This window comes from Myotis lucifugus, unplaced genomic scaffold, assembly GCF_000147115.1.
Source record: "Myotis lucifugus unplaced genomic scaffold, Myoluc2.0 scaffold_22, whole genome shotgun sequence".
In the NCBI taxonomy this organism is placed as follows: Eukaryota; Metazoa; Chordata; class Mammalia; order Chiroptera; family Vespertilionidae; genus Myotis; species Myotis lucifugus.
The window spans coordinates 11,343,813-11,358,214 of record NW_005871070.1 but is presented as its reverse complement, the minus strand read 5'-3'; the positions used below and the strand labels follow the sequence as shown (position 1 = coordinate 11,358,214).

The 14,402-nt window shown below is 42.2% G+C and overlaps 1 protein-coding gene across 1 annotated transcript in view; it reads right to left on the bottom strand.

The window, feature by feature from the left end:
• Positions 1-929, bottom strand: part of LOC111825343 (protein kinase C beta type-like) — a 170,404-nt gene extending 169,475 nt beyond the window's left edge. The window contains exon 1 of the mRNA XM_023751478.1: positions 919-929. Coding sequence (XP_023607246.1) covers positions 919-929 — 11 coding nt within the window. The remainder of the gene's footprint in view (positions 1-918) is intronic.
• Positions 930-14,402: the final 13,473 nt, after the last annotated feature.

The following is a 14,402-nucleotide window of genomic DNA, read 5'->3' as shown; positions in this document are numbered from 1 at the left end:
GGCTGCAGAAGGTCGCTGCCTGAAGAGCGGGCGGTGAATTTGTGTTTTCTCATCGTGCACGTTCTTCTCCGGAGGGCGCCTTTGCGGGAGAAGCGCACGGGCTCTCCTCGCCTCGGCCGGCGGCGGGCCCGCAGCCGGGTCAGCCATCTTGCGCGCGGGGCGCGGGAGCCCGCGAGGGGCGACCGGGGCGCGGGGCGCCGGCTGCGGCCGGGAGGCGCGGGGAAGGCGGCCGCTGCTGCCGAGCCGGGGCGCTTCCCTGCGCGGCTCGGGCGGCCGCGCGCTCGGAGCTGCGGCTGTCACTCGCCAGCTGCCGCGCTCGGCCAGCTGCGCTCGGCACCGCTGGTCCCAGCTGCGGGGGGTGGGGGCGGAGCCCAGGGCCGCCACGCCCCCTCGTTTGCATTGCGCGCAGGCCCCGCCCCTCCCGCTGCTTTACATATTGGCACCCAGCGGCTGCGGGCCTCGCGGGGAAGCTAGCTCAGCCGCAGCTCTGCAGCGCTGGGACTGCAACCTGCGGTCTTCCGACTCCAACCTCGCCCCTCACTCGTCCTCGGCCCTGGGTGGCGTTAAGGAGATGTGCACTGAGAGTGCTACACGGGAGAAGGAGAGCGGAAGGGCCAACGGGGGCTGGGAATGGGGAGTGGATAGGGTGGGCTCCATGGGTTCCGCCCAGACCTCTGCAGAGACTGGTACTCATCCACCCACCCACCCCCCATCCATCCCGTTGGTCATTCTGCAAGTGTCTCCTGGAGGGATGGGTTCCCGCTGTCACACATTCAGGAAGGCCTGTGGCTCCACACACTTAGACACACGTACTGCAGCGATAGGGGAGGAGACATCGTTAGGTTATATATATCTAACTCCACCACAAAGAGAATTCTTGGCTTTACTTACCCAGCAAATTAGGAGAGAACTTCCTACCTTCTGTTCATCCCCTCCAGAGAGACTCAACTTCCTCAACTGTAAAAGGGACTAATGGGGAAGGGAGATTTATTTGTTTTTATTGAAATTATTGGAGTGACTTTGGTTAATAAAATTATACAGATTTCAGATATACAGCTCTACAACACACCATCTGTATATTGTACTGTGTGTTCACCACCCCAAGTCAAGTCTCCTTCCATCACCATTTATCCCTGCTTTACCCTCTTCTACCTCCCCCAACCCTCCTTTTCCTCTGTCAATCACCATACTCTTATCTGTGTCCACCAGTCTTTTTTTTCTTAATCCCTTCACCCTTCTCACCCTGTCCCCAGCCCCCTCCCCTCTGACAGCTGCCAGTCTGTTCCCTGTATCCATGAGTCTGTGTCCACTTTATTTGGTAGTTTATTTTGTTTATTAAATTCCACATATAAGTGAAATCATACGGTACTTGTCTTTCCCTGACTGCCTTATTTCACTTAGCATAATGCTCTCTAGGTCCATCCATGCTGTCACAAAAGGTAAGAGTTCCTTCTTTTTTCTGGCCAAGTTGTATTCCATGGTGTAAATGCACCCCAGCTTTTTTATCCACTCATCTACTGACGGGCACTTGGGTTGCTTCCAAATCTTGGCTATTGTAAATAACACTGCAATGAACATAGGGGTGCATATCCTTTTGAATTGGTGTTTCAGGTTTATTTGGATATAGTCCCAGAAGTGGAATTGCTGGGTCATAAAGCAGCTCCAATTTTAATTTTCTTGAGGAAACTCCATACTGCTTTCCACAGTGGCTGCACCAGTCCGCATTCCCACCAGCAGTGTATGAGCGTTGCCTTTACTTCACATCCTGGACAACACTCGTTTGTTGATTTATTGATGCTAGCCATTCTGACAGGTGATATCCCATGTGGTTTGCATTTTTCTGATGATCAATGATATTCAGCATCTTTTCATATGTCTATTGACCATCTGTATGCCCTCTTTGGAGAAATATCTATTCAGGTCCTCTGCCAGTATTTTAATTGAATTGTTTGGGGGTTTTTTTGGTGTTGAGTTGTATAAGTTCCTTATAAATTTTGGATATTAAGCCCTATGTATTGGCAAATATGTTCTCCCATTCAGTGGGTTGTCTTTTCATTGTGTTGATGGTTTCCTTTGCTGTGCAAAGACTTTTTAGTTTGGTGTAGTTCCATTTGTTTATTTTTTTCTTTTGTTTGCCTTGCTCAAGGAGATATATCAGAAAAAATATTACTATGAGAATGTCCAAGATTTTACTGCCTGTGCTTTCTTCTAGAATGTTTATGGTTTCAGTCTACCATTTACGTCTTTGATCCACTTTTAGTTTATTTTTCTGTATGGTGTAGGAAGATAGTCTAGTTTCATTCTTTTGTATCTGTCCAATTTTCCCAACACCATTTACTGAATACACTATCTTTATCTCATTGTATGTTTTTATCTCCTTTGTCAAGTATTAATTCACTATAAAGTGTGGGTTTATTTATCTGGGCTCTCCATTCTGTTCCATTGATCTATATGTATGTTTTTATGCCAGTATCATGCTGTTTGATTACTATGGCCTTATAGTATAGTATGAGTTCTGGTAGTGTGATACTCCAACTTTGTTCTTCTTTCTAAAGATTGCTGTGGCTATTTGGAGTCCTTTGTGGTTCCAAATAAATGTTTGGAATATTTTTTCTAGTTCTGTGAAATACACTATTGATATCTTAATAGGAATTGCGTTGAATCTATTGGTTGCTTTGGGTACTTTGGATATTTTAATGGTGTTAATTTTTCCTATCCATGAACATGGTATATGCTTCCACTTATTTGTATCTTCTTCAGTTTCTTTCTTCAGTGTCTTATAATTTTCCAAGTACAGGTCTTTTACATCCTTGGTTAAATTTATTCCTAGGTATTGTTTTTGTTTTTATTTTTTGTTAATTCTCACCTGAGGATATTTTCTCCATTGATTTTTAGAGAGTAGGAAAGAGAGAGGGAATGGGAGGGAGAGATATATACATTGATGTGAGAGAGACACATCAACTGGTTGCCTCCCACACACACTCTAACCAACTGGAGATAGAAGCTGAAACCCAAGTATATGCCCTTGACCCCAAGACCCTTTGGTGTGCGGGCCAATGCTCTAACAGGGCTCTAGGTATTTTTTGAAGCAAATGTAAATTGGATTGTTTTCTTAGCTTCTAATTCTGATAGTTCATTATTGGTGTATAAAATGCAACTGATTTCTGGGTATTAATTTTGCATTCTGCTACTTTCCTGAATTCATTTATCAGTTTTAGTAGGCTTTTTGTAAAATCTTTAAGGTTCTCTTTATACAGTATCATGTCATTTGCAAATAAGAACAGTTTTACTTTTTCTTTTCCAATTTGGATGCCTTTTATTTCTTCTTCTTGTCTGATTGCTATGGCTAGGACTTTCAGTACTATGTTGAATAAGTGTAGTGAAAGGCCCAGACAGTGTGGCTCAGTGGTTGAGCATCGACCCATGAACCAGGAGGTTAGGGTTCAATTCCCAGTCAGTGTACATGCCTGGGTTGTGGACTCAATCCCCAGTAGGGGGTGTGCAGGAGGCAGTTGATCAATGATTCTCTGTCATCATTGATGTTTCTCTCTCTCTTTTCCTCTCTCTGAAATCAATAAAAATATATTTTTTAAAAAGAGTGGTGAAAGTACTCTTCTTAAGGGAAATGCTGATAGCTTTGCCCATTGAGTATGGTGTTAGCTGTGAGCTTGTCATACATGGCCTTATTATGTTGAGGTATGTTTCTTCTATTCTCACTTTGCTGAGAGTTTTTATCACAAATGGGTGCTGGATTTTATCAAATGCTTTTTTTCATCTATTGAGATGATCATGTGGTTTTGATCCTTCATTTTGTTTATGTGGTGTATCAAGTTTATTGATTTGTGGATATTGTACCAACCTTGCATCCCTGAAATAAATCCCATTTGACATAATGTATGACCTTTTTAATGTATTGCTGGATCCAGTTTGCTAATATTTTGTTGAGGATTTTAGCATCTATGTTCATCAGGAATATTGGCCTGTAATTCTCTTTCTTTGTAATTTCCTTATCTGGTTTTGGAATTAGGATAATGCTGGCCTCATAAAATGAGCTTGAGAGTCTTTCTTCATCTTAAATATTTTTAGTTTGAATGTTTGGTAAAATTTACCTGTTTGGTAAAATTTACCATTGGGAAGGGAGATTTCATAAGGTTAGTATTTCCTCAACTTTGTTTACTCCTGACCCACCTTCACAAATGTTGGTCATATTTGTGCACCATCTGGAGAAACATATATAGTCTATCTGGTTTCTGAGTTTGAATAGCAGGAGGTATCCATACTATTAAATCTCTCCAAATCTTGCCACCTGCCCAAAACAGCTGCATTTGGGCCTTCTTTTATTTGTTAAGAAAGGAGATGAACAAGTTAAAGGGATGTTAAAGACACAGCAGCATCCAACTGGGACTCTCTCCTGGATGGGAAGATGGAAAGTAACCAAAACAACAACAGTGTCTAGATGAATGATGCGGTGTGCTTTAGTGCCCTGTCCCTGCACTGCATCTAAAGACCCCACTCTGCCTGGCCATTGCGGCTCAATGGTTGAGCTTTGACTTATGCACCAGGAGGTCATGGTTCGATTCCTGATCGGGGCACATGCCTGGGTTGTGGGGTTGCTCCCCAGTGTGGGGCACGCAGGAGGCAGCCAATCAATGATTCTCTCTCATCATTGATGTTTTTCTATCTCTCTCTCCCTCTCCCTTTCTCTCTGAAATCAATAAAAATAAATCAATTAACTAATTAATTAAAATAAAGATCCCCCACTGTGCCCCACAGTCCGGGAAGGTAACACCACACGAGACTATGAGCTAGGTCTGGGCTCTGAGAGTAAGCGCTGCTCACCATTGTGTCACCCAGCACCAGGCTCAGTGCCTGACATCTCCTAAAAGCTCAATAAATATTGATTGAGTGAGTGAGTTATTGTATAAACAAATGGTCGATGAAAAATTGAAGGAGAGCACCCTTACGCCCGCTCATATCCAGTAGGTATTTAATAATGATAAACATCAGGGGCTACATCGGTGTCAGGTGCTTGCACTGTCTTACTTAGTCCTCCCAACAACCTTCATAGTCTGGTAACTCCTTATGGACCAGGACGCTGAGGCTCAGAGTGATCAAGATACACACTCTAAGTCACACTGTTGTTGATGGTGTGTAGGACGGCCTCACTACAAATCATACTGGTGACGTATGATGAAAGAAGTTGAACCAGCGACACTGAACTTCTGCCTAAGGAAGCTCAGGTCCCACTGTGACAATTTTGCCTGGAAGCTGCTGAGTCATGACTAGGTGGCATGTGGAGGGCAAAGCCTGTCATTGGAGAGCGTCCTTTCCCACATAATTCAAAGGGAGCGAGGGGGAAAATAGCTTCACTTTTAACGTTGACATGTTTGGAAATCTGGATGTGCCTGTCTATTATTAGTCCTTTAACAGGCTCCATCCCCTCCCAGGGAGGTTTGGGAAAACATCCCAGGAGACACTGCTGCTGAAGTCACTTTCCTTTGAACCATGAGATGGAAGCTTGCGGCCCACATCCTGCTTTTTGAATGAAGTGCTTGGATGACTTTGGTCTGTAACAACAAACAGTACCTCATGGGCCTGAACCTGGGTGGATCCCAATGAACTGTCCCATTCCTAGAGGGAGTGTACCAACTGAGGATGAAGGAACACAGTTCCTATTTGACCCAGATCCCTGTAGGGCTGGTGATGCTTGAACACATTTTTTAGCCAGCCCAGTAATTTTTTTTTTTACATTGGATAGAATTTTACCTACATACACAGATTCTGACTTCTCTAGGGGGGAAAAAGATATGGTTACATGGAGTCTGCAGTCCTCCACTCACTCATTCATTTGTTCATTCAGCAATGAATTTATTGAGCACCTATTATATGCTTGTCCACACATCTATATATATAAAAGCTTAAGCGACCATTACAACTGGTCAACGGAACCACCGGTTGGCAGTCACTATGACGATGCATTGACCACCAGGGGCAGACACTCAATGCAGGAGCTGCCCCTTGGTGGTCAGTGCACCAGCCTACCTCCCACAATCCCTCCCCCCAGCCGGCTGGCCCTGATTAGCCCTGATCGAGGCAGCCAGCTGACCTCCAGCAGTCCCTCCCCCTGGCCAGTCAACCTCCTGCCATCCTTCCCCCCAGCCGGCCAGCCTCGATCAGCCCTGATTGGTCCTGATCACCAGCCAGGCCAAGGGACCCCACCTATGCACGAATTCGTGCACCAGGCCTCTAGTTGTTAAATAAAATGGAAAGAGTCCCTGACTTCATGGAGCATACAGTCTAATGGATGGAGAAATGGATAATAAACTAATAAACTAAACATCTCTACTAGGTGATGTAGAGATTCATGCTGCAAAGAAAAAATGAAGTGTGGTAAAGAAATGAAGACTGACAGTGGCACCCAGCAGGTGTGGCTCAGTGGATTGAGCATTGCCCCATGCATCAAGAGGTCACTGGTTCAATTTCTGGTGAGGGCACATGCCTGGGTTGCAGGCTCAATGCCCAGTAGAGGGCATATAGGAGGCAGCTGATCTATGTTTCTCTCTCATCAATGTTTCTGTCTCTCTCCTTCTCCCTTTATCTCTCTCTAAGCTTCAATAAAAACATATTTTTTAAAAGATACTGACAGTGGCCAGGGAAATCCTTTATAAGGAGACATCTGAGAAACGACCTGAGTGAAGAGAGGAGGTGAGCCAGGGGGCTGTCTGAGGGTAGAGTGTTCCGGATGAAAGAGAAGAGAAATGAAGAGGACCTGGGAAGGAGTGTGCTTGGCATGTTGAGGAGGTGGCAGTGAGGCCCTGTGGCTGGAGTGGAAAGAGAGGAGAGACCAGATACCAAATGAGGTCAGTAAGTACCAGGGCCTTGTAGATGAGGTTAGGAGTTTGGATTTCACTCCACTGAACGGGCAGTCATTGGAGGGTTGAGAGCAGAGGAGTGGCCTGCTATGACTTATGTTTTCTTTAAAGATTAACCTAAATACTGTGTAGAAAATAGATTGACGGGGAGAAAGAGTAGGAGCAGGGAGAGCAACTGAGGTCATCTGAGCAGATGAAGCAAGATGACAACATGGCATGGTGCCACATGCAGCTAAAGGGCAGTGGCTCCTGAGAGGCTGGGCACAGGCCCTCTCAGTCACCAGAGGCCCTCACGGTCCACTCAGCTTGTAAAGGAATGAGGCAATGAGGACTCAGGGTGTTCTGACTAGAAATGGAGTCCAAGGTCTCTTAAGTTCAGATTTGCTGTCTGTATTAATTTCTTGTGACTCTCATATCAAATATCACAAAAACCAGGTAACTAAAAAGAACACAAATTTATCATCTCATAACTAGAGGCCCGATGCACAAAATTCGTGCAAGAGTAGGCCTTCCTTTCCCCGGCTGCCAGCACCAGCTTCCCTCTGGCACCAGGGACCCGGGCTTCCCTGCAGCCACCGGCAGGCACCCAGGACCCAGGCTTCCCTTGCAGCACAGGCTTCGTCCAGAAGGTTGTCCGGTCTAATTAGCATATTACGCTTTTATTATTATAGATTGTGAAGGCTGAAATCAAGATGTTCTTCTGGGGCTTTAGAGAAGAATCCTTCCTTGCCACTTCCAAGTTCTGATGGCTATCAGCGTTCCTGGGCTTCCTTGGCCTGTCGCCACATCACTCCCCTCCCTGCCTCCATCTTCACAGCTTCTTCCTCTGTGTCTTTCTTCTCCTCTCTGTCTATCTAATCTCCTCTGTGCTTCCCTTACAAGGTCACTGGTCATTAGATTTGGGGCTCACCCGGTTAATCTAGAATGATTTCTTCATCTCAAAATCCTTAACATAATTGCAGCCACAAAGACCCTTTTTTCCAAATAACATAACATTCACAGGTTACAGGAATTAGGGCATGAACAAAGTCAACATACTACATGCATAACCCTGGGCAAGTCCCTTGCTCCCTCTGTGCCTCACTATAAGACAGGGGCAGAGATGTAGTACTTGCCTCCCAAGTCTTTCATACCAAGGCTGCACTCTCCAATATAATAACCATGAGCCACATGTGGCCATTGAGCACTTAGAATGTAGCTAGTCTGAACTGAGATGCAATTGTAAGTGTAAAATACACCCCAAAATATCAAGTACTTAATATGAAAAAGAAAAATATCTCATAAATAATTTTTTATTTTCTTTGCATGTTGAAATTGTAATATTTTGCATATATTGGGCTAAATCAATTTTTTCTCTAAAATTAATTCCACCTGTGTGGTTTTTTTTTAATATGGTACTATAAAATGTAAAATTATAGCCCAGCTGGCATGGCTCAGTGGTTGAATATCGACCTATGAACCAGGAGGTCACGGTTTGATTCCCGGGCACATGCCTGGGTTGTGGGCTCCATCCCCGGTAGGGGGTGTGCAGGAGGCAGCCGATCAATGATTCTCTCTCATCATTGATGTTTCTATCTCTCCCTCTTCCTTCCTCTCTGAAATCAATAAAAATATACTTTTTAAAAATGTAAAATTATGTATATGGCTCACATTCTATTTCTTTGGACAGCTCTGTTCTAAAGAATTGATTTAAAATAATTTAATTAATTAATTTTTAAAAACTAAGTAAAAGCCCATCTCTGTTCTATGTAGCATCAGCAGTGGTGTCTTGACTGGGGGCTGAAGAATCTGCTTTCAAGATGCTCACTTACATGGCTGATAAATTGATGCTGGCTGTCAGTTGAAAGCTCACCCAGAGCTTTTACCCAGGGCCTTGGTTTCTCTTTACATGGGCCTCTCCACTGGCATCTTGAGCTTTCTCACAGCACGGTGGTTAAATCCTAAAAGTGAATGTCCCAAGAGATAGGAAGTAGAAGATGACAGTTCCTTAAAGCCTGGTCTGGAAACTGACCCAGTGTCATTTCTGACATATGCTATTGGTCAAGCAGTCTCAGAGCCTATATTCAAGGGAGACCCCATGTCTCAATGAAAAGAGCACCAAAGAATTTGAAGCTACACAGGAGTTTATTAAATATTTATTGGAAGTTTTAAATGTCATAATTTCCATCTCACATATGAGAAAAGAGAAAGTTAAAAAAGTTAAGCAATTCTCAGAGTCACTATAGAACTGCTACTACTAATAATTATATGTATAGTCCATGGACACAGACAACAGTGTGGGGAAGTCCTGGGGTAGAGCAGAGGCTGGGTGGAGGGGAGCAACAGGGGAGAAGAAATTGGAGACATCTGAAATACTGTCAACAATTTTTTAAAAAATATTAAGAAAAAGAAAGTATGGCCCATTCAAAGGAAAAAAAGTAATCAACAGAAACTGTCCCAGTGAAACATCACATAGAGAACCTACTAGATAAAGACTTTAAAACAACTATCTTAGAGATGTCCAAAGAACTAAAGGAAGATGTGGAAAAAGTCAAGAAAATGGTGGATGAACAAAATTCAAATGTCAAGAAAGAGAGAGAAAAACTAAAAAGAAACCTAAGCTCTAGCTGGTTTGGCTCAGTGAATAGAGTGTCAGCCCTTGGACTGAAGGGTTCAGGTTCAATTCCTGTCAAGGGTACATATCTTGGTTGCAGACTTGATCCCTGGCACTGGTCAGGACAAGTGCAGGAGGCAACCAATCGATGTGTCTCTCTCACATCAATGTTTCTCTGTGTGTGTGTTTCCCTTCCACTCTCTCTAAAAATCAATGGGAAAGTATCCTTGGGTGAGGATTAACAACAACAACAACAACAAAATAATAATAATAATAATAATAATAAATAAATAAACCAAAAACAAATTCTAGGGCTGGAAAGTAAAATAATTGAAATGAAAAATTCCCTAGAGGGTCATTCAAAGGCATATTTGAGCATAAAGATGACAGTATCAATGGACCTAAAGATAGGACAATTGAAATTACAGAGGAACAAAAAGAAAAAAGATTGAAGAAAAGTGAACAGAGCCTAAGGGACTTATGGGAAACCGTCAAGTAAACCAGCACCGTGGGAGTCCCAGAAGGGGAAGAGAAACAAAAAGGGCAGAAAGATTATTTGAAGCATTCATGCTGAAAACTACCCAAATTTGAGGGTAGACATGAATAGAAACATCCAACACAGGGTCCTCAAACTTTTTAAACAGGGGGCCAGTTCACTGTCCCTCAGACCGTTGGAGGGCCAGACTATAGTTTAAAAAAAAAACTATGAACAAATTCCTATGCACACTGCACATATCTTATTTTGAAGTAAAAAAACAAAACGGGAACAAATACAATATTTGTATTTGCATGTGGCCCGCGGGCCATAGTTTGAGGACCCCTGATCCAACAAGTTCAAATAACTCTAAGTAGGATAAACTCAAAGAAACTCACACTAAGACAGATTATAATCAAACTATCAAAAAACTAAGAAAAGAGAGAATTTTGAAAGCAGCAAGAGAGAAATGACTCCTCACAAACAAGGGACCCCCAATATAACCATATACAGGTTTCTCATCAGAAAGTGGACTGATATATTCAAAGTGCTAAAAGAAAACAAAAAAATGCCAATCAAGCCTCCTATAACTAGCACAGCTGTCCTTCAAATTGTGAGGGAGAAATTAAGACATTTCTAGATAAAAGTTTAGGGACATTTTTACCACTAGAATTTCCCTGCATGAATGCTAAAGTGAGTCCTGCAGATTGAAATGAAAGTCTTGAACAGTAACTCAAAGCCAGTGTTATCATAGAAATGGTTTGTGACTCCCCCATTGTTATTTTCAACATGATTTAAGAAACTAATATACTTTTTTTTATCCTCACCCAAGGATATGTTTTTATTGATTTTACAGGCAAGGAAGGGAGAGAGAGGAACATCAATGTGAGAGAGAAACATCGGTTGGTTGTCTACTGTGGGCCTGGGATTGAATCCACAACCTGGGTATGTGTCCTGACCAGGAATTGAGCCCACAACATTTTGGTGTATAGGACGACACTCCAACCAACTGAGCCACCCGGTCAGGGCCTAATACACTTTTTTACAAAAGAATTATCAGCCAAAAAGCTAGTGTTATTGTAACTTTGGTTTGTAACTCCACATTTTATTTTCTACATTATTTAAGAGACTAATGTATCATAAAAATTAAAACATTGGTTTATGTTTTTGAATACATGATGTATAAAGATGTCATTTTGTTACATCCATAACTAAAAGAGGTGGGGATAGAATTGTATGGGAGCCGTTTGGTATGTTGTATGTACAAGTGAAGCTAGTACAAATTCAAATTAGTGTGAGGATGTTAAGTGTAATGTCCATGGTAAACACAAGAAAACAGTTATAGACTATACACAAGAGGAAATGAGTAGGAATTAAAATGTTTCACTACAAAAAGACAGCTAAACACAAAAGAAAACAGCAATGCAGGAAATGAGGGATTTTTTAAAAAACTAAATGGCATTTATAAAAGGAAATAGCAAAATGACAGAAGTAAGCCCCTCCCTCCTTATCAGTAATTACTTTAAATGTATATTCTCCATCAAGAGACAGAATTAAGCAGAATGGATTTAGAAAAATATGATCCAACTATATGCTGTCTACAAGAGAATCAGTTTAGATCCAAAGACATGAATGGGTTGAAAATTGAAGGATGGCGAAGGCAGGATCTTGAAGGTATTTGTATACCAGGGTCATAGCAGCATTGTTCACAGGGTTAAAATGTGGAAGCCGCCGAACCGGTTTGGCTCAGTGGATAGAGCGTCGGCCTGCGGACTGAAGGGTCCCGGGTTTGATTCCGGTCAAGGGCATGTACCTTGGTTGCGGGCATATCCCCAGTAGAGGGTGTGCAGGAGGCAGCTGATCGATGTTTCTCTCTCATCGATGTTTCTAACTCTCTATCCCTCTCCCTTCCTCTCTGTAAAAAATCAATAAAATATATTTTTAAAAAAATAAAAAAAAATAAAATAAAATAAAATGTGGAAGCCAACCAAGTGACCATCAACAGGTGAATGAATAAGCAAATGTGGCATATGCATACAACGGAATGCTCTTCATCCTGAAAGGAAGGACATGCTTACATATGCCACAACTTGGAGGACATTGTGCTAAGTGAAATAAGCCAGTCACAAAAAGACAAAACTTGTCTGATTCCACTTATATGAAGTATATAGAGTATCAAGTTCATAGAGATAGGAAGTAGAACAGTGGTTAGGAAGCATAGGGAGCTATTGTTTAACTAGAGGCCCAGTGCACGAAATTCATGCAAGGGGCTCGACCCTCGCACCCACGGCAGCTTGCCTCGGCCCTCGCAGCCCCAGCTTCTTCCGGAAGGTCCTTAGGCTGTCCAGTCTAATTAGCATATTATGCTTTTGTAGATAGATGGGATGCTGAGTTTCAGTTTTGCAAAATGAAAAGAGGTCTGAAGATGGATGGTGGTGATAGCTGCACAAGGATATGAATTACTTTATACCACTGAACTGTGCACTTAAAATGGTTAAGGTAGTAATTTTTTGTTATGCACATTTTACCACATTAAAAATGGGATGAACAAATTAATGGATACAGAATTTCAGTTTGAGAAGATGAAGAAGTTCTGGAGATGGATGGGTGGTGGTGGCTGCACAACATTGTGAATGCATTTAATGCCACTGAACTATACAGTTTAAAATGGGGTGGATGTTTAAAACAATAAATTTTATGTTTTATATACTTTACCTTGATAAAAAAAAAAGTAAATGAAAAAAACCTATTGATTGGTCACTCCCATTGAACCAGATCCTGTGCTAACCCCTGTTGATGCATTGATGTATCTACTGTGCGATTCCTATGTTATACACAATCAGGAAACTAAGTTACAATGAGGTTAAGTAACTTTTTCGAGGTTCCATGTTAGAAACTGGCAGCGCTGTGACTTGAACTCAGGCCTTCTGAGCCCAGAAGCCATGCTTTAACCACAACAGCTTTCTTTATGATATTCCTGGGAAACATATTCTGATAAGGGTGGGACACTTCTACATAGGAAAACTCCTCTACCAGAAACTCTACCAGAAAATGTTTCTGTTGTTGCAGTATAACATGTATGAAATAAGGTAGATTAATTTTAAGTCTACAGTAGAGTGTGTTTTTACATATGTCTACATCTATGTAATCTCCACCAGAACCACTGGCATGGCTCAGTGGTTGAGCATCGACCTATGAACCAGGAGGTCACAGTTTGATTCCCCGTCAGGGCACATGCCTGGGCTGTGGCTTGATCACCAGTCAAGGGCGTGCAGGAGGCAGGCAATCAGTGATTCTCTCTTCTCATTGATGTTTCTGTCTCTCTCTTCCCCTCCCTTCCTCTCTGAAATCAATAAAAATATATTTTTTTAAAAAGTTCTACTACCCTTCCCCAGAAAATACCCCCTACAGAGGGAAACACTGTCTAACGTCTATCATCATAGATAAAGTGCTTTTACTTTTTTAGAAATTTTAAATTGTGGCATAATATATGTAACAAAATTTACATCAAATGTTACATAATATGTCACCTATGTGGCATAATAAATGTAACAATATGTGTAACACAATTTTTTAAATTGTGATGTGATATTTGTAACAAAAATATGTAATAAAATGTATGTAACATAATAAATGTAACAAAATGTACTGTCTTAACCATTTTATTTTTTCCAGTTTTATTGGGATATAATTGACTAAAACATTGTATTACTGTAAAGTGTACAACAAAATTATTTGATATGTGCATATATTGCAAAATGATTACCACAGTAGGTTTAATTAACATCACTCACCTCACAGAGTGGCAGTTTTTTTCTTGTGATGAGAACTTTTAAGATCTACTCTCTCAGCAAATTCTAAATACACAACCCAGTATTGTTAACATTACATCCCCAGAACGCATTTATCTTATAACTGGAAGTTTGTACCTGCGACCACCTTCATCTGTTTCAGCAGCACCACCCGCTCCAATCCTCCCAGCTCCTGGCAACCACTAATCTACTCTCTGTTTCTGTGTCTGGTTTTTATAGATTCCACGTGTAAGTGGGATCATACAGCATTTGTCTCTCTGTGTCTGAAAGACCACAGGTCCATCCCTGTGACCACACATGGTAGGAAGTCCTTCTGTGTTATGGCTGAGTAACATTCCATTCTATACAGTTGGCATTTCACTGTCCACCCACCCAGCTTGTTCCCGTGTCTGGCTATTGAGGGGAATGCTGCCATGAGCACAGAGGTGCCGGTGTCTCTTCCAGATATTGATCTCATTTCCTTTGGATATATGCCCAGAAGCGGGATTGCTGAATTGTGTGGTAGCCCTATTGTTAATTTTTGAGGAAGCTCCATATTGTTTCCACAGTGGCTGCACCGATTTCATTCCCTTCAGCAGTGCACGAGGGTTCCCTTCTCCGCGCATCCTCACCAACGCTTTTTATCTCTTGTGTTTCCGGCGGCCATGCTA